The sequence below is a fragment of the Coregonus lavaretus genome, assembly GCF_964263955.1.
Source record: "Coregonus lavaretus genome assembly, contig: HAP1_SCAFFOLD_984, whole genome shotgun sequence".
Lineage (NCBI taxonomy): Eukaryota > Metazoa > Chordata > Actinopteri > Salmoniformes > Salmonidae > Coregonus > Coregonus lavaretus.
The window spans coordinates 127,672-152,455 of NW_028163472.1; the positions used below are offsets into that span (position 1 = coordinate 127,672).

At 43.2% G+C, this 24,784-nt stretch overlaps 1 protein-coding gene across 1 annotated transcript in view; it reads left to right on the plus strand.

Annotated features, from left to right (window-relative positions):
• Positions 1-24,784, plus strand: part of LOC311118085 (nuclear factor 1-like) — a gene marked incomplete at its 3' end in the record, with an annotated part of 52,342 nt that overhangs the window by 7,785 nt on the left and 19,773 nt on the right. Inside the window, exon 2 of the mRNA XM_084192959.1 lies at positions 8,806-8,889. Within this exon, the coding sequence (XP_084049085.1) occupies positions 8,806-8,889 (84 nt within the window). The remainder of the gene's footprint in view (positions 1-8,805; positions 8,890-24,784) is intronic.

A 24,784-nucleotide genomic window follows, 5' to 3' on the forward strand; every position in this document is an offset into this window, starting at 1 on the left:
AATACATTTTTTTGTGAAACAAACAAGAAATAAGACAAAAAAACTGAACTTGAACGTGCATAACTATTCACCCCCCCCCCCCCCCCCCCCAAAGTCAATACTTTATAGAGCCACCTTTTGCAGCAATTACAGCTACAAGTCTCTTGGGGTATGTCTCTATAAGCTTGGCACATCTAGCCACTGGGATTTTTGCCCATTCTTCAAGGCAAAACTGCTCCAGGTCCTTCATGTTGGATGGGTTCCGCTGGTGTACAGCAATCTTTAAGTCATACCACAGATTCTCAATTGGATTGAGGTCTGGGCTTTGACTAGGCCATTCCAAGACATTTAAATGTTTCCCCTTAAACCACTCGAGTGTTGCTTTAGCAGTATGCTTAGGGTCATTGTCCTGCTGGAAGGTGAACCTCCGTCCCAGTCTCAAATATCTGGAAGACTGAAACAGGTTTCCCTCAAGAATTTCCCTGTATTTAGTGCCATCCATCATTCCTTCAATTCTGACCAGTTTCCCAGTCCCTGCCGATGAATAACATCCCCACAGCATGATGCTGCCACCACCATGCTTCACTGTGGGGATGGTATTCTCGGGGTGATGAGAGGTGTTGGGTTTGCACTAGACATAGCATTTTCCTTGATGGCCAAAAGGCTCAATTTTAGTCTCATCTGACCAGAGTACCTTCTTCCATATGTTTGGGGAGTCTCCCACATGCCCTTTGGCGAACACCAAACGTGTTCTTTAAGCAATGGCTTTTTTTCTGGCCACTCTTCCATAAAGCCCAGCTCTGTGGAGTGTACGGCTTAAAGTGGTCCTATGGACAGATACTCCAATCTCCGCTGTGGAGCTTTGCAGCTCCTTCAGGGTTATCTTTGGTCTCTTTGTTGCCTCTCTGATTAATGCCCTCCTTGTCTGGTCCGTGAGTTTTGGTGGGCGGCCCTCTCTTGGCAGGTTTGTTGTGGTGCCATATTCTTTCAATTTTTTTATGATGGATTTAATGTTGCTCCGTGGGATGTTCAAAGTTTCGGATATTTTTTTATAACCCAACCCTGATCTGTACTTCTCCACAACTTTGTCCCTGACCTGTTTGGAGAGCTCCTTGGTCTTCATGGTGCCACTTGCTTGGTGGTGCCCCTTGCTTAGTGGTGTTGGAGACTCTGGGGCCTTTCAGAACAGGTGTATATATACTGAGATCATGTGACAGATCATGTGACAGTTAGATTGCATACAGGTGGACTTTATTTAACTAATTGTGTGACTTCTGAAGGTAATTGGTTGCACCAGATCTTATTTAGGGGCTTCATAGCAAAGGGGGTGAATACATGTGCAAGCACCACTTTTACGTTCTTTATTTTTTAGAATTGTTTGAAACAAGTTATTATTTTGTTTTCACTTCACTATTTTGGGTATGTCCATTACATGAAATCCTAATAAAAATCAATTTAAATTACAGGTTGTAATGCAACAAAATAGGAAAAACGCCAAGGGGGATGAATACTTTTGCAAGGCACTGTAAATGTGCTATTTCAGTTTTTAATTTTTTATAAATTACCAAATAATTCTAAAAATTTGTTTTTGCTTTGTCATTATGGGGTATTGTGTGTAGATTGATGAGAGAACAAAAACAATTTAATCCATTTTAGAATAAGGCTGTAACCTAACAAAATGTGGAAAAAGTAAAGGGGTCTGAATACCTTCCAAAGGCATTGTGTCTTTATTGATACAATACAGCCCTGGTATAAATACAATACAGTGGGGGAAAAAAGTATTTAGTCAGGCACCAATTGCGCAAGTTCTCCCACTTAAAAAGATGAGAGAGGCCTGTAATTCTCATCATAGGTACACGTCAACTATGACAGACAAAATGAGAAAAAAAATCCAGAAAATCACATTGTAGGATTTTTAATGAATTTATTTGCATATTATGGTGGAAAATAAGTATTTGGTCAATAACAAAAGTTTCTCAATACTTTGTTATATACCCTTTGTTGGCAATGTCACAGGTCAAACGTTTTCTGTAAGTCTTCACAAGGTTTTCACACACTGTTGCTGGTATTTTGGCCCATTCCTCCATGCAGATCTCCTCTAGAGCAGTGATGTTTTGGGGCTGTCGCTGGGCAACACAGACTTTCAACTCCCTCCAAAGATTTTCTATGGGGTTGAGATCTGGAGACTGGCTAGGCCACTCCAGGACCTTGAAATGCTTCTTACGAAGCCACTCCTTCGTTGCCCGGGCGGTGTGTTTGGGATAATTGTCATGCTGAAAGACCCAGCCACGTTTCATCTTCAATGCCCTTGCTGATGGAAGGAGGTTTTCACTCAAAATCTCACGATACATGGCCCCATTCATTCTTTCCTTTACACAGATCAGTCGTCCTGGTCCCTTTGCAGAAAAACAGCCCCAAAGCATGATGTTTCCACCCCCATGTTTCACAGTAGGTATGGTGTTCTTTGGATGCAACTCAGCATTCTTTGTCCTCCAAACACGACGAGTTGAGTTTTTACCAAAAAGTTCTATTTTGGTTTCATCTGACCATATGACATTCTCCCAATCCTCTTCTGGATCATCCAAATGCACTCTAGCAAACTTCAGACGGGCCTGGACATGTACTGGCTTAAGCAGGGGGACACGTCTGGCACTGAAGGATTTGAGTCCCTGGCGGCGTAGTGTGTTACTGATGGTAGGCTTTGTTACTTTGGTCCCAGCTCTCTGCAGGTCATTCACTAGGTCTCCCCGTGTGGTTCTGGGATTTTTGCTCACCGTTCTTGTGATCATTTTGACCCCACGGGGTGAGATCTTGCGTGGAGCCCCAGATCGAGGGAGATTATCAGTGGTCTTGTATGTCTTCCATTTCCTAATAATTGCTCCCACAGTTGATTGCTTCAAACCAAGCTGCTTACCTATTGCAGATTCAGTCTTCCCAGCCTGGTGCAGGTCTACAATTTTGTTTCTGGTGTCCTTTGACAGCTCTTTGGTCTTGGCCATAGTGGAGTTTGGAGTGTGACTGTTTGAGGTTGTGGACAGGTGTATTTTATACTGATAACAAGTTCAAACAGGTGCCATTAATACAGGTAACGAGTGGAGGACAGAGGAGCCTCTTAAAGAAGAAGTTACAGGTCTGTGAGAGCCAGAAATCTTGCTTGTTTGTAGGTGACCAAATACTTATTTTCCACCATAATTTGCAAATAAATTCATTAAAAATCCTACAATGTGATTTTCTGGATTTTTTTTCTCAATTTGTCTGTCATAGTTGACGTGTACCTATGATGAAAATTACAGGCCTCTCTCATCTTTTAAAGTGGGAGAACTTGCACAATTGGTGGCTGACTAAATACTTTTTTCCCCCACTGTATATATTTATTGATACTATAGAGCCCCACATTGGAGTTGTCATATTACCCATAAAACCTAGCGGTCAAACAGGGAAATGGTTCCAATCGTTTTCCCACCATTAAACACTTAACACTTAACACGTGGTATAGATACAATATATCTTTATTGATACAATACAGCCCTGGTATAACCTGTGCTAGAAGTTAGCTATTTGTTCTGTGGTGACGTTTCTCCTAGGTACAAATCTAGGATCAGTTTTCCCTCCCCCAATCCTAACCTTAACCATTAGGGGCGGAAATGCAAAACTGACCTAAGATCAGCGTCTAGGCTGGGGGAACTTCACCCTACATCTAGCTAGCTATCCTGTCTCAAAGAATGGGTATTTGTCACCATGCCAGGTTTATAGTGCATTTCTGGGGCGTGGTGGTGTACAGTAACTCTCTCCTGCTGCCATGCAGTTCTGTATGAACTTGTTCACCCTGTCCTGTCTGCCTTTAACTCTTATGATGTGAGGGATTTTCTACTGTATGTCTGTCAATCAGTTCGTCAGGGTAATTGCTGGGCTAGCCTACATTGTCAATGCTTTATTCATTCAGCCACCCACATACTGTCAGCCACCCACATCACTCACACTTGTTATGGGTAATGGTACTTGTCGTGACTACACAACACACATCCGCCTATGCACGCACGCACACACTCACACACACACACACAGCTATGTCTTAATATACTTGTGTGGACATTTTTGGGACCAACATTTGATTAATTAAAAATCCTATTTTCCCCAAACCTAACCCTTACCCTAACCTTAGCCTTAACCTCTAAACCTAACCTTAACTCCTAAGCCTAACCCTAAACCTAACCACTAACCCCTAACCCTAATTTGAACCAAACCCTAATCCTAACCCTAACTTCTTTTCAAGTGAGGTCCGGAAAAATCAATTCTCAGAAATGTAGGTGGTTAACTATTCTTGTGAGGACTTCTGGTACTCAAGTATAGTAAACGTGTACACACACACACACACACACACACACACACACACACACACATCATTAATTTACACTGAAGTGAGGTCAGATACTTTCTTCTAAAGGAGTTTTCCCCACACACCTACTGTATGTGTGGACCACATATATCTCTAACCACACAGTTTACTATTGTGTAAACCTGCTACGCAATTAACCAGAAAACAACATTCAGCACCACTCTGTCTTGGCTTCAACATCTGAACCCAGGAAAATAATGTTAAAACCCTTAAAAGTGGACTGAAATAATTAGCAAAGGCCCCATATCCATTCCAGAACCCCCCCCCCCCCACACCCATACACACAACCACTACCTACCCCCTCCTCCCTCCTCCCTCCCCCCTCCTCCCTCCCCCCTCCTCTTCTTCTTTTGTCCTCCTCCCATACTCCCTCCTCACCCCCCTGAGATAGTGGTGTGAAAAATCACATTTTTCCAACATTTTCTCCCTGAGGTGGCTCTGGCAGGGATTCACACGGAGGACATTTCTGCCTTTCATACACCCCCCTCTCCCAAACACACACACACACACACACACACACACACACACACACACACACACACACACATGCACACACACTGGAACAGACCGGTTTCGGCCCAGCCTTTGATGTGCTTGCCATCTCATGCAGGTTGGCTTCCTTGGTTTATCAGTGTATGTGCGTACCGCTCTGTGTGTGTGTGTGCGCGAGCGCGTGTACGTACGGCTCTGTGTGTGTGTTTATTTGGCATCGTGATATCCCGGCCACCAAATTGATAATAATAAATCAAAACAATAATGCTGATAATAATGACTGGTTGTTAAAGAGAGAAACTGACAATGGTTGGATAGTTGGGATGGTTGTTCTGCAGCCAGAATAACTGGTTTTGGAGAGAACAGCATGAACTGCCAGGTGTGGTGTGGTCTGCACAGTGCTGGGCAGCATGTGTGTGAACGTGGAAGAGGATGTGTGTGTTTGTGGCTGTGTGTGTGTGTGTGTGTGTGTGTGTGTGTGGCCGTGTGTGATTATGTATACAGTTCCAGTAATTAACTTTAAAACTGAACTATCTGAGGATCAATCCCAAAGCTCAGTGGAGGTGTGTGTGCGTGTTTGTGTGATTGTGGTTATTAGTGTTGTGTGATTGCGCATGTGGTTATTAGTGTGTTCCAGTACAGGTTTTGGGAGATCTCACCTCCAGAGAGTTGGGCCATATGGTCCACAATATATCCCCACAAAGAATCTCTCTTTTGTCAGTTATACCAAGCTGGATGGCAATTTATTTAACCAACTGGATCTTCCCACAAAAGCATTCATCCTATATCCATCTCACGTCTTTTTTTCAGGAATATCTCAATTAACACATTTGCATTGGGTTAGTGTTGGTGACCCACTTCCAAACAGGTCAGAGACTCTGTCAGCGTCCCAAATGGGACCCTATTCCTTTATAGTGCACTACATTTGCCAGGGTCCATAGGGGGTTCTGGACTAAAGCAGTGCACCTTAAAGGGAATAGGGTGCCATTTGGGACGCTGCCTCCGTTTCCAACGCCTCCGTATCTTCCCTCTAAAATGTTAATTAGCCTGTGCTTTGAGATATTTGTGCTCAGGGCTGGCCATATGGACCAAGCATATGTTCTGTATATACAGGACAATATATCATTCACACATGGCTCAGGGATGAGCATTGATAAGAGAGGGATAGAGGAGATACATTTGGGACGGAACCGAAGGGGGATTGGTTCAGTACAAAGGGAGACAGTATATTGTGGGGTCTGTGTTGTCCCTCCCTTGGCAGGTAGAGAGCATAGGATTGCTTCATCTTTATTCTTACTGTGCGATGATGAGGTTTCCATTTGTTTCCCAATAGAATGATTAGAAAGGTTTTCCTGTTGCGATCATTCAGCCATCCTTCAATATCCTCATTCTGTAACTGGGCTTTCTCCATCCAAATGCAGAACGCCATCTTTCAGCAGTCCTGGTAGCATCCTCGCACGCACGCACACACACACACACACACACACACGCAAACACACACACACGCAAACACACACACGCAAACACACACACGCAAACACACACACACACGCAAACACACACACACACCAGTAAACGAGCCAGCAGCCAATTGGACAAGCCCATGTGCCCAGTGCCAACACGTAGCATTTTGGGTCTGGGCTTAGCCAATCAGAGCAACTGACAGTGTCTCTGCCCGGGACGTCCAATCACAGAGGGCCTGTGCACCTGGTGATGCATTAGGGGCCGGCTACAGTGTTAGCAGTGGGCTTTCGGCTCAGACAGGCAGACCCCCAGACACACACACACACACAGGTGCCGTGGCTAAGGTCCATGAGGAGCACTGGCCAATAAGACCAAGCCCTGCTATCTAACACGTGTCCTGGCACTGGACTGGGTGGCAGCATCCCTTTCCCATCATGCATTGTGTTATCAGTGGGCCACCTCTCCCTCCTTCTCCCTCTCCTTCTCTCCCTCTTATCCCAGCTCAGTGTTCTCCGCTCTCTCTCTTTCTCTCTCTCTCTCTCTCTCTCTCTCTCTCGCCCTCTCTCTCTCTCTCTCTCTCTCTCGCCCTCTCCCTCCCTCTCTCTCTCTCTCTCTCTCTCTCTCTCTCTCTCTCTCTCTCTCTCTCTCTCCCTCTCCCCCTATCCACCTCTCTCTCCCTCTCCCCCTCTCTCTCAACAATGAGAGCAGTGTGCCTACATTAAAAACGAGGGCCTCGCCGTAAAAATAAGCTTATGTGCTAATAAAGATGATTAGAAATCACACAATACGCAATAAATAAAAAGAACATTGTGGGCACAGATTATCCCCAATAAAAAAATGAAAGGAGGAGAGAGTGAAAGAAAGAGAATAATATTTACATGTTAGTAGACGCTCTTATGCAGTGGAACTTACAGGCACAGGTAGGGTTAAGTGCCTTGCTCAAGGGCACATCAAAATATTTGTTCACCTAGTTGGCTCGGGGATTTGAACCAGCGACCATTCATTTACTGGCCCAACGCTATTAATCGGTAGGCTACCTGCCGCCTAGCAAGAAGGAGAGCGAGAGAGCGGGATAGAGAGAGGAATGGAGAGAGCGAAAGGCCGAGAGAAGGAGAGAGAGCGTTCATTGCGAATGGAGGGATATGAATAGCCTTTGTTTTCACCACAACTCAGGGTTGTGTGGTCTGCCAACGTCTGGCTCTTATTATGGGCTTTGTGTCTGCACTGCACGTGTGTGTGTGTGTGTGTGTGTGTGTGTGTGTGTGTGTGTGTGTGTGTGTGTGTGTGTGTGTGTGTGTGTGTGTGTAGTGTCAGAGAGGGCATACTTGGGCATGTACAAATGCATATATGTGTTAGTGATTATGTTTGCCCTCGTGTGCGTATATTATATAAACTCAGACTACCAGGTAGGCTTTTTCTGTGTATGTATACAGTGGGGGGGGGGGGGACCGGTTTGGCAACAATGTGTGTGTTTCTTTCTCCTGCTCTATCCGTGAAAGTTGTGAAATGTAAATAGGATTTCACAGAACTGTGCGGTTAGCTACCTGGCTGTGGATTTGGGCTCCAGTCAGCAAAGTGGAGTGGAGTGGAGTGGGTTAGCCCGATCACAGCAGAACTGGAAGGGAAGGGAGCTGTATCTCACACACACACACTGGAGCGCACACACACACACACACACAAACACACTGAAGCGCACACACACACAAAAACTGGAACGCGTGCACATACTGAAGTGCACAAATACACACACACACACGTTTTCACAACTCCAGGCCATTGCCAGAGCCTTCCCTTCCTTTAGAATACAAATGAAGCCCCTCTGAATACAGACTAGTTAGTACACTTCCCCTCTGAATACAGACTAGTTTGTACACTTCCTCTCTGAATACAGACTACTTTGTACACGTCCCCTCTGAATACAGACTAGTTAGTACACTGACCAGACAGAAGATATAAAAGCCTCCATCCAAGATGTAGACAGGATGTGTTGAAACTTGACTTGAGTTATTGGCATGCAAACTGTCATTTCCGTGTGGGACTGAGTTTGGGAAACCCTATTGTAGGGGATAATATTCAAATGTAATCAAAGCTCTGATTTGTACCAACCTCATGGTGACCAAGGTGAACAATAGAATAATGAACTGCCTATACATCATCTTTCTGTGGTTATTCTTTCATTTTTAATTGTGTTCTGTATGTTAATTTATTCATATATAATCAAAATGGGAGGAAAAAAAGTAGGTGAAGAACAGAATGTTTCAGTAGTAAAACAAAATGCGTTCTCTATAGTACCAAGTCCTTGAACAGGAGCTGTTTTTCCTAGGATTATTCAGACTGCTTAACGATAAGCCTTAAACTAATACATCAATGCAATTTAGGCCTACAAGTGAGTTTGAAATGTGTGTTGTTATGTTATGTTGTGTTGTGTTATGTATATAAATCCAATCAACAATTAATAAATTATTGTGTTTCAGGCCACTGACACGTACCTGGTGAATGAAGATCCTTCCAGAGGCCCCGGGATGCCCGAGTGTTTTCTAGTGTCTGATTCCTACAGGGTACGTACACACACACACACAATATTTCCCTACTACCTGTTACCGTCACTACAACTGTCACTATAGTTGTTGTTTTTTTACCAGGGCCCAGAATATATATATATCAAAATATAAATATATATTTATCAAAATATAAATGTATCAAAATATATTTATCACATAGGTTGTAGGTCATTCCATTATATGGTAATTGCATCATGGAGTGAAAATGTCCACAACACATTCAGCATTCAAAACATATAATGCACATATTAATATGTCATTTATACACAAATCATACTTACTGATCAACAGTACAGTACACTGTTTTCCCTTCTGTTATTTATTTATTTGGAAAGTCTGAGCCATGTGTATTCACATATACATTGCTGCAAGTATTCTACATGTCTACGTGTCATGTCTCTGCACAGTATACATGTAGGCCTATTGTTTTGTGCTCGGTACATTCCCTCAGCTTTTCTTTTTGAAGGTCTCTGACTCCAGCCACCAGACTGGCACATTGAGCGTGCTAATGATTTGATCAGTATGCTACATCACTTTCCAGTATGTAATAGCCAAGCCACAGGCAATGGTAAACAGCAAGTATGCATACTGCCGTACTCCTTCAGTGTGTAGAAAGAAGAAACGACGAGGCCCTAACACACACACACACACACACACACACACACACACATAAAAAAAACACACACACACACTCACATACATACATACATACACACACACACACACACACACACACACACACACACGAAAACTCAAGCACACACACACACACACCAACCGCAAGGCCCTAACTATAGTTAGATGACATATGGTTTTCCCATGTGCTTTTTAATGGCAGATTTAGCCTAGAGAAACTAGCTCTAACCGTTGCACTGTGGGTTTGGGGGTTTGAGGTAACTTACTAACGGTCAAAATAGGTTGTTTGATGCATGGGAGATTGTGTGTGTATGTCTGTGTGTGCATGTGTGTCCGTGTGTGTGTGAAACGTGGGCTTGTGTGACACATGCGTGTGTCCGTCTGTGTGTGTGTCTGCTCATATACGTGTGCGTGTCTGTGGGAGTTCAGAATTCCCTTCATTTGGGGCTCTAGAACTCCTGGGTTGTTAGTGGTTGTGGTGAGAGGTTCTGTTAAGAGAACAACCTGTGATGAATACAGAGATGATGCTCCCAAATGGCAACCTATCCCCTACATAGTGCACTACTTTTGACCAGAACCCTATGAGCCCTGGTCAAAAGTAGTGCCCTATATAGGGAATAGGGTGCCATTTGGGACATGGCCAGAGAGAGGGATTGAGACAGCCAAGGAGAGAGGGAAAAAGAGCCAGAGAGAGAGAGGGAGATGGAGAGAGAGAGAGAGAGAGAGAGAGAGCCAGAGCACAAAGACTAGGAGTTGTTGGGCTTGTGCCGCAGGGTGTGGTGAGGAGAGGGGGGATTTGGAATTGGATCCCCCTCTTTCTGATTTCCCCTCACTTTTTCTCTCTCGGATTCTCTCAATCTTTATTTCTATCTCTTCAGCTCTCTTTAATTGGCCACAGAGTGTAGTATAGTGTGTGTGTATGAATGTGCATGCTCTCTGTTTTGTGTGTGTGTGTGTGTGTGTGTGTGTGTGTGTGTGTGTGTGTGTGTGTGTGTGTGTGTGTGTTTGTGTCCTGTAGGGGCTGCATAGCATTCCTAATGCACAGTGCTGCATGGGGCTGAAGTCTCATAAATCTACTGGGCTTCAACGGCTCCCAAAAACGTAACTTGGCGCTCGTGCTCCGGGGTGACTTCTAACCCTCCAAAACCGCACCCCTAAACACACACACACACACACACACACACAGACCTATTTGTACACACACACACACAGACAGACACACATACAAATCGAACACATTCTCCTTCCTCACCTCAAGGGTGAATTGGTGGGATGCAGGAGAAGCAGTGTAATTGACAGGGTGTGTGCAACATATGCTCTCCCTGCAGCTATACATACAGAACGTGAGGTTGACCCAAGATGATAAACAAGCTGAACCGGGACCAGGGTGTTTAAGGATAAGCCAGTCAGCCAGCCACTCAGTCAGTCAGCCAGCCAGTCAGCCAGCCAGCCAGCCAGCCAGTCAGCCAGTCAGCCAGTCAGCCAGCCAGTCAGCCAGCCAGTCAGCCAGTCAGCCACTCAGCCAGTCAGCCACTCAGCCAGTCAGCCAGCCAGTCAGCCAGCCAGTCAGCCACTCAGCCAGTCAGCCACTCAGCCAGCCAGTCAGCCAGTCAGCCAGCCAGTCAGCCAGCCAGTCAGCCAGTCAGCCAGTCAGCCAGTCAGCCAGCCAGTCAGCCAGCCAGTCAGCCAGTCAGCCAGCCAGCCAGCCAGCCAGCCAGCCAGTCGTTGATTAAAAACAGAACTATGTTCTCGTCAGACAACACAAGTCCAGTTGTGGCTGACTCTTAAACAGCCTTTCTATTAGCCTGTAGATGACTATAACAGAAGGCTGGGGTTAAACAGGTTTGGTATTCTGTAGTACTGTAGTTAGGTCCCCTTATACATCATGTAATATATACATTTACATTACATTTTACATTTTAGTCATACAGTAATAGGATATTTAGCTGATGCTTTTATACAAAGTGACTTACAGATGTAGGATCTTAATTTAAAACACTCTTTTGTTCCTGATAATTTTTTATTGTGACAATATAGGTCAAATTAAGATCGTACATTTGTACATGCATTGAACATTATACCCTACCAGAGGGGAAAATGGTAGGCTTAAGTCATGTTGAGTTGCTCTGGTAGTTGTGAGATGTGCTGTTTGTAAGTGCTGGCTACCCCTGTTTGATTGGAGTGGTGTTGTCTAGCCTATTGTTAGAGTGGGCTACACTTTATAAAGTGTTGTATGTTTGACTCTAAGGGAAGAATATCTGTCTTTACAATGTGTGTGAGAAAGATGTTCAAATGCCTGTCACACACACTCACACACTCAAATGCACTAATAATGGGTAAGAACTTGGCAGTTGGCACGATCAGGGTCAGTAGTTGTTTCAACGTTATAATTGCGGTCAATGTTGGTTGATGTTTAAGTTTGATTTTTTCTCTCTCCAACTCCAACACGATCATATCTTTATAAAGCTCGAAGATTTACATATGAATATTTGATAGGGAAATAGAGGGAGAGAGAGGGGGAGTGTGTGTCGGAAAGAGGTCACAAACTTTCCCCCAAAGTTTGTGTAGGCTTTCACTTTCAGCTCTCGAGGCGGGGTTAGTGGTACAGCATAGAGTGAGCGCGAAGGGCACAGCGGAACGATTTGCAATGCAGTACCACATGCAGCGGACTTCCAACTTCTATCCAACTTGAATAAGATTCCACTTTATGAACTCTAAAATAACCATGTACTCCCCTTACTGCTTGACACAGGTAAAAACTCTACCTTTCTTTGGTATCCAGCCTCCACTTTAGCTCTCCGGATGTTGTTGGTTTTTGATGTTGTCGTTCTCCCTGGACTGTGCCGCTTGTCAATAATTTGGTTTTAGGGACCTTTTCGCTATCCGCTCGTTTCAGATGGTGTGTTCGGCTTCTCTCTGCTCTCTCTCGCTCTTACCCTTCTTTAATGGCATCTCTCCAACAGGCTTTCTTGTGCGTTTCATTACACATGGTTAGAAGAGAAAATGGCGCTTCTCCTGAATCTATTTGATATAAAAAGGAGGGGAGAGAAGAACTCAGAATGGAATGGGGCTCGCGGTATCCCTACATTGGTCGCCTGTTACGCTGTCCTATAGCTATTTAAAAACACAATAATTACACAACAATATAAACTAAGTAAAAGAACCAGCATTGCATGTATTAGTTTTGGAGAGCTTTAGCGTAGAAATGAACGATCTTTCTAACTTTGTTGCGATAGTTGTGGTGGCTATGGAGGTGTTTGAGGACTGTCACTGTGCTTGTCATTCAACCCACACGACAGCTGTAGCCCGGCTCACAGCTTTAGGCTTCTGTTCTGTTGTCACATGAAAATGTCCGTCTTGAGTTAGTTGAAATATAGTTTTACATTTCCAATCGATTAATGTAGTTTTTAGGTTGATAAGGATATAAGAAATAGAGGAGGAGAGGTGTATTATTTCGGAGGAAGGCGGGAATGCATGCCCGTTTTCCCTCAATATTTGATTGTGTTGGGGTCATACAATTATAGCACAAATACTTGTAGATACCTTGTATGTAGTCGAGTATGGGGAAAGTTATAGTCCTAGAGTTTTCTTTAATTTGACACACAACGTAGGCAACCTTACAGGACTAGACAATGAAGGGAGAAATATGCCATTTAACTATGAGGACTTTATAGGCCTTTGACATCTGACCAGCTGACTGTATAGGCCTATGCATACATTTGTAAGGGTTGCTTGTTTTATTTTAATTTGGTTAAGTTGATCTTTGCTTTTTTAACGAGATACCTTTACGGCAGAATACAGGTGAATAAATAGGCCTACAAAAGTGAGTGTTGGTTTTGATATTCCTTTTTATGGTTATTGTGGACGGCAAAGGGAAGAAATTAAATGTCATTGCTTTGTGCGTAAATTTAAGGTGGTATTTATTCACATAGGCCTAACATTGAGGCCTTTCCCTCCGTTGGTTTGGAATTCAGATATGTGTTGACAGTGGTTGAAGAATAAATTATATACTGATACAACATTTATTATTTTAGAAATGAAAAATATGGCACACAAGGAAGCGATTTTGGATCATATGCTTTGGCTAATGTTTTTATGCATTTGAAACAGTTTTGTTGCTGACAAGTCATTGCATTATATGAAGGCCTATTTATCTAAATGGAAAATTACTAATTTGAGTGACTGTTTGACTTATTTGAGATGAAAATCTTAAACTTAGGTCACAGTGCAATTTACTGGCCCGTTTTCCTGGAATCAGTTGCGTAGCCTCATGACAGCAGGCCTATGCTTATATGCATATGAAATAACAACAGAACACATATTATTGTATTAATTTACTGTAAAAAAAAACAAATTACAACTTTGATTAAAGAATTTGGTTGTGTAGATCTGGACTTCACTGTAGCCATCTGAGAAAAACGTTTAAACGCGCACAGAGCGGTGCGAAAACCTTCAGCTGAGCAGCACAGGACCCGCAGGACAGAACTTGTTTGCCCCTTGAAGCTCGACCGAAGTAGCTTACATACACACAGTAGGGCTATTATGCACTTAGATTTGAATATAGCCTTAAATGTCACAATCTTAGCACTCTTTTCCTTTGTCTGGTCCCATAGGCTGTAAACTGTAGGGCTATCTCTTCTAAAAAATACATGATTCTTACGTTGGCATTTTATTTATTTTAGTGTGTGACTATGTTCTATTTTGTTTTATCTTTTACTACTATTGTTGTATATCGCTCTCTTGACTGCTAAAATATAGCCTATATAGCCGTGCAGTAGGCCTGTAGGTCACGGAGCCTTAGCCCGTTTTCTCAGCATGGCCTATATGCCTACATGTGGCTGAGGTTGAATTGTAAATTTTTTAATTGCATCTCTGACTTAATTTTAATAGCAGAATTCACGCAATGCATGTTATTTTACCAACCCAAGCGTTTACACGCACAATAGTCCACATTCTAGACGCGGCCTTCTCAGCTTTGCAAGTGTTTTTTTCGAAGTTCCCTGAATGAATGAATGAATGAATGAATGCCCTTCGTTATTTTAATTGGACTTAATAGCCTACTTTAACCATACAATTGAATGTGTTGCTGTCAATGTAATTTCTATTCATTTTCTGTAACAAGTGTTCCGTTTTAGAAGTAGGCCTAAGGAACAGTAACTGCAAGTTTGGCTCCAGAAAAATATAGGCCCTCTCGGTCAGCTCTTTATAGGAGACACTTCTATTCAGCTAAAATCACTGTGGAAGAAATGTCAGTCTTAAGAAACGTATTTCTTATAGAAAATCATAAACAACATGAATTATTTATTTATAGATAGATATTGTCATATGGGTCAGCTGGGGTCAATGTAATTTAGCTTGTAAGAGTTCAGACTTGGCATTATATAATTTATTTGTTTTATTTGCCTATACATTTATTCAGGGCACTTCTTTCAAAAACGGCTTATTTAGTTTATATATATTTCCAAGCCAAGTGCATATGGGGTTGAGCTCTACGCGCATCATGTTTCCCTTTCTTTCCATTAATTAAAATTAATTGGCTACAGATCCGCCTACATGAGCGGAGCAGCGCGGCGGGCGCGTGCATGCTGCCCATATGCGCGTGCATGCTGCCCATATGCGCAATACATATTGATCTTGATATGCTTCTGTGAGATGATTTGTTTTCCTCGCGACTGATTTTTACCAGTAATTGATTTGTCAGCTTTATAATGATCTGATCTAATTTAAGTTAGTAGCATATTCAGTATTTCCATTATAAAAAGGCAGTCATAGTTGCTTGGCCTCGAGACATTATGCAGATTATTTGGCAGTGAAAATATGAAAGGAAATACATTATATATTTGCCTTGCCTGTTCCAATATTATAATTTATGTTTGCATGTTGTGCAAATTCTTGCCATATGATCTTTTGACTAAAACGTTCCCTGCATGTGTAGAGCGGAGTTTGCAGAGGGCCAATTAACCTTGGTTTTCTGGTGAGTGGCATGGTGCTTGTGTGTGTGTGTGAGAGAGAGTTAGAGAGAGAGAGAGTGTGTGTGTGTGTGCTTATCATACCACCCGCGGGAATTATCCTCGCGTTCCTGCGGACTCAACCATTTTGTCTGGAGATTGTCTTTACATTTTCTTCGATTTGACCATGTTGTTAATAATTAAAACATCAGCAGTGGGGACATGTGGTAACAAATGAAAACAATCACTGATACATTATTAATGAGGATAAAAGCTTTGTTGGAATGGACATGCTTAGGTGAGGGACCTTGGGCATGACGCGTAATGGACGCGCAGTATGGATAGCCAAATGAGTACATTTGCAAAGTGGCACTGGGAGGGTTTTTGAGGAGGAATATGGCACCGTTTTATATTTTTTGGAGGGAGAGGAGGGAACCATTTGCATAATGTTTTTATGTAATGTGTTTGGATATCAATTATTGCTTCAGTCTCCACTCAAGTTTCCTTGCAAATTAGATGTTTAGTGCAGGCTAGCCTGCGTCGAGTCTGGATTTGCTTGCGTTTTCACAAGGCTTCTGCAGTCTGCCTTTAACGCACCGTGCCAAGTTTTCTGCAACTCTTGATAACAAAATACTTAACTCTTGCTGGATATGCATATAGTTGTTGGTCGATTGAATGTTTAAAAAAATGTATATATTTTATGCTTAATTATTCCCAAGGTGTTTTAGAATTGATATCAAGATCAAATGCATACAGAGGCTTACTTAAAATGCACTGAGCCGTGTGTGGCAATGAATGCCCGCGTGGTGGTGGACTTGAAATAAATAAAATAGTTTAGGCCAAACATAGCTGTGAGCTTTAGGTAATATAAAGCGATAGAGATAATGTTTATTAGCATCTCTCAAACAATAATGTAGTTGTAGTTTGATTGCGTGTGAAGGGAAAGCAAGGACACTGCTGTATGTGTGTGTCCATATTAGTGAGACGGTGCGCAATTCCGGCAGTGTGTTTGGGAAGTGCTGCAATGAGATTTGGGCAGGTCAGTGCACAGGGATAAATGATCAGGGCCGGCTCTAGCCTTTTGGAGCCCCTAAGCTAGATTTCCTGCAATTCTACCCATTTTGCCATGGGTTGGAGACCAATTTTTAAAAGTTTTAAAGCGACTGCTTATGTAATGTATGCCTGGAGCCAGCCCTGTCAATGCTTGTAGGTTAACCCCTTCCTTCATCACTTCAGTATTGGAAGCACCAAACTATTGATTCATCTCAATGAATGATTCAGCAGTTGATGATGATGTCCTTATTTATTATGCAATTTATCAATTTGGAACAGCTGAGAAATCACAAAATAAAATGTTTATTAAATGTATTTTTAGAAAATGCATAATTGGCTTTGATACTCTGATTGGTTAGAAATGTTCCAATTGCTGATGACTTTGTTTTGTACAACACCCCTCATTTTGACGTCACCACAAACGACTTCAATGATGGCAGTCTGACTGAAGTATGGAGCTAACATAGAGCAGCGGAAGAATTCAGTTTGAGTCGTCAGGCAAAGATAGATAGGCCTTAGTCCTGATGTCAGGCGATAAGTCGTCAGTAGTGTGAGTTATTCTCACCCAGCTTGTCCTCGAGGGACCTCATGCGTCAGCGGTGGGTTTTGTTTACACCAGCACCGGATGGTGACTGGGGTGACGGTGGTGTTGGTGTAAGCTGAGGTGGCCCCCCGGATCCGGTAACATAGCCTACCGTGCTGGTAACATCGTTCCTGCCGTGGCGTCACTTTTCACCACACCGACACCGGGACAGGAGCTGGTGTCGGTGGTGGACATAGAAATATAACTATTAGAATGGGAGCCGCAGCCCCTCCACCTATCAGGGAACATTGACTTGAATTGGAGATGCCCGTTCTAGTCATTCTATTTCTATGGCGGTGGAGATATGAATAAGCATAGGGTTTGGGGTGATGGACAGGTAGAATGCCCCTACGCTGCCTGGCAGGCTGACACCCTGGGGTGCATTGTGTTCTGGTTACTTATTCATCTCCCCCCTGGTACCATTCTGCCTGGGGGGCATCTCATCCTTGTGGGCATCTCATCCTTGTGGGCATCTCAGCCTGGTGGGCCCTGCGCTGGTACATATATTATATTTGTATAGGACTATGTCCGTTATATATACTGCAATGCTAGTAAATGTGTACATTTGCTTGTATGCATGTATGCATGTAATAATGCATCTATATACATTTACTATACTGTACGTACAGTAGAAGTCGGAAGTTTACATACACTTAGGTTGGAATCATTAAAACTCGTTTTTCAACCAATCCACACATTTCTTGTTAACAAACTATCGTTTTGGCAAGTCGGTTAGGACATCTACTTTGTGAATGACACAAGTAATTTTTCAACAATTGTTTACAGACAGATTATTTCACTTATAATTCACTGTATCACAATTCCATTGGGTCAGAAGTTAAATACACTAAGTTGACTGTGCCTTTAAACAGCTTGGAAAATTCCAGAAAATGATGTCATGGCTTTAGAAGGTTCTGAAAGGCTAATTGACATAATTTGAGTCAATTGGAGGTGTACCTGAGGATGTATTTCAAGGCCTACCTTCAAACTCAGTGCCTCTTTTCTTGACATCATGGGAATATGAAAATAAATCAGCCAAGACTTCAGAAAAAACATTGTTGACCTCCACAAGTCTGGTTCATCCTTGGGAGCAATTTCCAAATGCCTGAAGGTACCACGTTCATCTGTACAAACAACAGTACGCAAGTATAAACACCATGGGACCACGCAGCCGTCATACCGCTCAGGAAGGAGACGCGTTCTGTCTCCTAGAGATGAACGTATTTGGTGCGAAAAGTGAAAATCAATACCAGAACAACAGCAAAGGACCTTGTGAAGATGCTGGAGGAAACAGGTACAAAAGTATCTATATCCACAGTAAAACGAGTCCTATATCAACATAACCTGAAAGGACGCCCAGCAAGGAAGAAGCCACTGCTCCAAAACCGCCATAAAAAAGCCAGACTACGGTTTGCAACTGCACATGGGGACAAAGATCTTACTTTTTTGAGAAATGTCCTCTGATCTGATTAAACAAAAATACAACTGTTTGGCCATAATGACAATCGTTATCTTTGGAGGAAAAAGGGGGTACTTGCAAGCCGAAGAACACCATCCCAACGTGAAGCACGGGGGTGGCAGCATCATGCTGTGGGGGTGCTTTGCTGCAGGAGGGACTGGTGCACTTCACAAAATAGAGGGCATCATGAGGAAGGAAAATTATGTGGATATATTGAAGCAACATCTCAAGGCATCAGTCAGGAAGTAAAAGCTTGGTCGTAAATGGGTCTTCCAAATGGACAATGACCCCAAGCATACTTCCAAAGTTGTGGCAAAATGGCTTAAGGATAACAAAGTTAAGGTATTGGAGTGGCCATCACAAAGCCCTGACCTCAATCCTATAGAAAATGTGTGGGCAGAACTGAAAAAGTGTGTGCGAGCAAGGAGGCCTACAAACCTGACTCAGTTACACCAGCTCTGTCAAGAGGATTGGGCCAAAATTCACCCAACTTATTGTGGGAAGCTTGTGGAAGGCTACCTGAAACGTTTGACTCAAGTTAAACAATTTAAAGGCAATGCTACCAAATACTAATTGAGTGTATGTAAACTTCTGACCCACTGGAAATGTGATGAAAGAAATAAAAGCTGAAATAAAACATTCTCTCTAATATTATTCTGACATTTCCCATTCTTAAAATAAAGTGGTGATTCTAACTGACCTAAGACAGGGAATTTGTACTAGGATAAATGTCAGGGGTAGTGAAAAACTGAGTTTAAATGTATTTGGCTAAGGTATATGTAAACTTCCGACTTCAACTGTATAATGAGAATGAATGTACATGCGTATATACATCTACACATATAAACAAAATACCCCATCTCTACCACTGGGAACCTAATAATGCAATCACTAAGGCCCAAGCTAGCTGAAGTCGTGTGGGATGCCATGTATCGCTCATCGGGCCGGGTGGCCAAGCCGGGTGCATCTCTTCGCCTCCTGTCTTTGAGGAAGAAGAGTTAAATCCATCCTCTGTTCATCTGTTTATCTGTGCAGTCTTGGAAAATGGATTTACCATGCTTTACTGCTGCCGCTCCACAATCACCATGCAGGGCAGTATAATAGGTGGCTGACTGTCCCCTGTGTGTGAGTGTGTGTGAGAGAGAGAGAGAGCGCGAGTGTGTGTGTGTGTGTGTGTATCACACCCCAACCCCCCAGCATGGATTAGGTTTTGGCTGAGTCGTGGCCAGTGGTAGCAGGCAGCCCCCACAGCGGTCTGGTGGCGGTCTGCGAGATACTGCTGCGGCCACACACACACACACACACACACACACACACTTTACAGATAGACATAGTGAGATGTGGATTGTGGTGAAGGGAGGAAGTTAACTATAATTAGTTCATTATGGTGCAACGTGTGTGTGTGTGTGTGTGTGTGTGTGTGTGTGTGTGTGTGTGTGTGTGTGTGTGTGTGGATACGATATAGAGAAGAATAGATGACAGACAGCCGTGTTCTCTGTTCTCTGTTCTCCTCAGTCAAGCCAAGCCACGCCAAGCCAAGCCAAGCTCACCATGAGAAAACATATTTTATATTCAAGGTGAAATGTGGTCATTATAAAACACCTACTTGCTTAGTTTAAACATTAGAGATATAAAAGTGTGTTGTTGAGTTCTGAAAAACCTAATCATTCAATTCACTCATGAGTTCCCACTGTAGGGTATTCACTTCTATCAGACATCAGAATCAAATGTTCACATATACAGTACCAATAATGAAACGGTGTAGATAGATGAAGGCCACAGAATCTGTTGCGTCCCAAATGGCACCCTATTCCCTACATTATGCACTATTTAGGGAATAGGGTGCCATTTGGGACGCAGCCTCTGAGTCTGAGCCCAAACAGTCTACAGACAGACCAGCCTGCGTCTGCCAACTACCAACCAAGCACATACATAAGGTAAGGAGGGAGAGCTTGCATCCCAAATGGCACCCTATTCCCTAAATAGTGCATTGCTTTTGACCAGGGCCTGTAGGGAAAAGGTTGCCATTTGGGACGCAGCCAAAGTCTGTGATTCTGCCAAGTTGGAGCCAACTTTCAGAAGACGTGATAACGGAAAGACGTAAAGGATGAGAGGAGCGAGGGATGAGAAGAGGCTCTCTGGCAGCTGCCCTGGGAGAGAAGAAACGCCCCTTTTTTCTTCCTCCCTCCTCCTCTTCCCTCCTTCTTCTCCTCCTCTTCCCTCCTCCTCTTCCCTCCTTCTTCTCCTCCTCTTCCCTCCTTCTCCTCCTCCTCTTCCCTCCTTCTCCTCCTCCTCCTCCTCTTCCCTCCTCCTCCTCCTCCTCCTCCTCCTCCTCCTCCTCCTCCTGCTCCTCCTCCTCCTCCTCCTGCTCCTCCTCCTGCTCCTCCTCCTCTTCCATCCTCCTCCTCCTCCTCCTCCTTCTCCTCCTCCTCCTCCTCTTCCCTCCTCCTCCTCTTCCCTCCTTCTTCTCCTCCTCGTCGACTCGCCTCTGTTGAATAGAGAGCAACGGTTGGGAAGGATCCTCAACTGTGGATGAGTTGTTGTTGTTGTTGTTTCTCTCCCCCCTTCCCCCCCCCCCCCCCTCCTCACCCGTTTTTTTTTTCTTCTTTTCTTTCGTTTCTTTCTCTTTTTCGTCGGGTAGCTAACCCAGTGAATGGGACAATGCAGTTAACCGTGAAATTAAAGCTCTTAGTTACTTTGTGGAGTTTTTCTCCAAAGAGGATTTTACACATCATGCATCCATAAACCGATCACTCACACATACACAGTACAGATAGATCTATATAATTAGAGCCACTAGCTAAATGTATAGGCATTGATTTCTGACAAAGCAGGACTATTGAATGCATTTTTATATTCTATATGTATTTTATATGTATAATTAGAGTGACTAGACACTATGTCCATGCATCGAGCACCAATTAAATGTATAGAACCTCTGCCTTGATTTCTGCCAAAGCAGTTCTATTGAATGCATTTATAGTGTATTCTATATGTATTCTATGTCAGAGAAATGCCCCTGGCTGGTAAGCAATTCTATGAATGCATTTCTATGTTATATAGCTATGTATTCTATGGGGAAATTGTCCTTGCTAAATCTGGTGGGAGACCAGAAAAAAAGTTTACTCAAATACAAGGGTTTTATTAAACAAATACATGTCACACTCTTCTCAGTAGAAGTGAGCCAAGAAACTGTAAGATGGATCGTTCTGACTTGATTGAAACCAGGCAGTCAGCCGTTAAAACCATGTCTCAGTTCAGAGATACTCCATCCGATTAAAGGACTTGGCTAAATCTTCCGTCTCAAATGATTTTGTACTTAATATTACCGTCTTCATCAAGTACTTGATACAATATTTGTATCATGTGTTTCGATACAATTTACATTTACATTTTTGTCTTTTAGGCAAAGGGTGGCTATTTGAAAAATCTCAAATATAAAATATATTTTGATTTGTTTAACACTTGTTTGTTTACTACATGATTCCATATGTGTTATTTCATCATTTTGATGTCTTCACTATTATTATACAATGTAAAAAATAAAGAAAAACCCTTGAATGAGTAGGTGTTCTAAAACGTTTGACAGGTAGTGTATATATCCAGTTTAGACAGTTGATCTGAAGATTTGCAGGAAAGCCGTAGTGCCAGATAATAATCTGATTTGTTTGCTGCTAGAAATAATAATTCAGCATATGAAGCACGTAGAATAGCCTATTTGGTTTGATCCCTGTTTGATGGGACCATAGAGAGACATGTATATGATTAGTGTTCTATTTCATTCTGTGGTTGGAACAACCATTCATCAACCACACAGCTAGCTATAGGTTAGTGTATGTGTAATACAGTACCCTTTGCCAGTTGATCTGATCATGGCTCATAGGATACCATAGGTCTAGAGTACCAGTGCTTCACTGCATTGGCATGACACAACACACACTGAAGGTCATTTATTTTAGTGTGTTTGCACCACAGGGACAAGTGTGGAGCGTTTGCATGGGGAGGTGTTGACAGGAGCGTCTAATGCTGTAGGCATGTTAGACAGTCACATCAATATAGAGCAGCGCTCTCACTCTTTTTCTCTCTCTGTCCCCTCTCTTTGTCCCTCTCTTTGTCCTCTCTCTCTCTCTCTCTCTCTCTCTCTCTCTCTCTCTCTCTCTCTCTCTCTCTCTCTCTGTCCCTCTCGCTCTCTCTCTGCCCCCCTCACTCTCTCTCTGTCCTCTCTCTCTCTATCTGTTCCTCCCCCATTCTCTCTCTCTCTGTCCCCCCTCTCTCTCTGTCCTCTCTCTCTGTCCCCCACTCTGTCTGTCCCTCTCGCTCTCACTCTGTCCTCTCTCTCTCTCTCGCTCTCTCTGTCCCTCCCCCATTCTCTCTCTCGCTCTGTCCTTCTCTCTCTCTGTCCCCCTCACTCTCACTCTCTCTCTCTCTCTCTCTCTCTCGCTCTCTCTCTCTCTCTCTCTCTCTGTCAGTCAGTCCAGTACTTTTCATACTGAAAAACGATTCCGTACACCACCGTAGTAGAACTGTACTGTCCAGGCTGGGCTAGGCCTGAACAGTACAGTCAGTCAGTCTCAGTAGAACAAAGTGTTCTCTAACTCTCTGCTCTACTCTACTCTCAACTCACTGCTCTCACTCCTCTGGAGAGAGGAGGAGGGTTTTGGCTGCCTGCCAGGGGTGGAAAAATCTATAAGCCATTACGTAATATACCATATCTTTACCTTAGGTGAACCCAGTACAAGATCCACAGCTGTGAGCACACAGAGGGAGGGAGGCCTGTGTGGAAAAGAGATTGTGTGTGTGTAGGGAGAGAGAGAAAGAGAGAGAGTGCGTGTGTGTGTGTGTGTGTGTGTGTGTCTGTGTAGAAACAGAGAGAGAGGGAGAATGAGTGTGTGTACTGTATTAGAGAGAGAGACTTCTTTGTGGCCAGTTTGCAGCACTTGCAGACCCTCACATCAATAGGTCACATCACAATTAGCTGTAACTCTGTTGTAACATTAGCTACTTTCCTTTCTTTCTGTTTGTCATGTATTTCTTAAAGCAGCGTTGGCATAGATAGACTTAAGAGGAGACTTTTTCTGGATTCTTCCCAGTCACTTGGCCAAGTGATCATGATGCTCATAGAGTAAGTCAGATCGTCTGTGATTCATTTATTTTGATTATATACAACATTTTAATCAGAATACTGTTGTGTGATTCGAAAAGCCATGGCAACGTACTGCACTGTACTTCCAAAGCTGCTGGGCTGAATATTAATTTATGAAAGCTTCTTCTTCCTGCATACAGATGTGTCAGTGCGTACATACGTGTGTGTTTCTGAGAATGAAAATGGGAGTACGAGGCCGCGTTGAACAGACCTGCTTTTCACTTGACACATTGACAGTATTGACACGTCAACGCTCTCATCCCATAATATGCTCTAATCATGGCTGCTTATCATGGCTTGATAAGAGGGATAGGTCTGCATCCCAAATGGCACCCTATTGGTCAAAAGTAGTGCACTATATAGGGAATAGGATGCCATTTGGGATGCAACTACGGTATTTTTATGTTTTGATGTGACTGACGCAATCTTGAGTTTGTGCAAGTACAGGCCTCACAATACAGTGGGGGAAAAAAGTATTTAGTCAGCCACCAATTGTGCAAGTTCTCCCACTTAAAAAGATGAGAGAGGCCTGTAATTTTCATCATAGGTACACGTCAACTATGACAGACAAAATGAGAAAAAAAAATCCAGAAAATCACATTGTAGGACTTTTAATGAATTTATTTGCAAATTCTGGTGGAAAATAAGTATTTGGTCAATGACAAACGTTTCTCAATACTTTGTTATATACCCTTTGTTGGCAATGACACAGGTCAAACGTTTTCTGTAAGTCTTCACAAGGTTTTCACACACTGTTGCTGGTATTTTGGCCCATTCCTCCATGCAGATCTCCTCTAGAGCAGTGATGTTTTGGGGCTGTCGCTGGGCAACACAGACTTTCAACTCCCTCCAAAGATTTTCTATGGGGTTGAGATCTGGAGACTGGCTAGGCCACTCCAGGACCTTGAAATGCTTCTTACGAAGCCACTCCTTCGTTGCCCGGGCGGTGTGTTTGGGATCATTGTCATGCTGAAAGACCCAGCCACGTTTCATCTTCAATGCCCTTGCTGATGGAAGGAGGTTTTCACTCAAAATCTCACGATACATGGCCCCATTCATTCTTTCCTTTA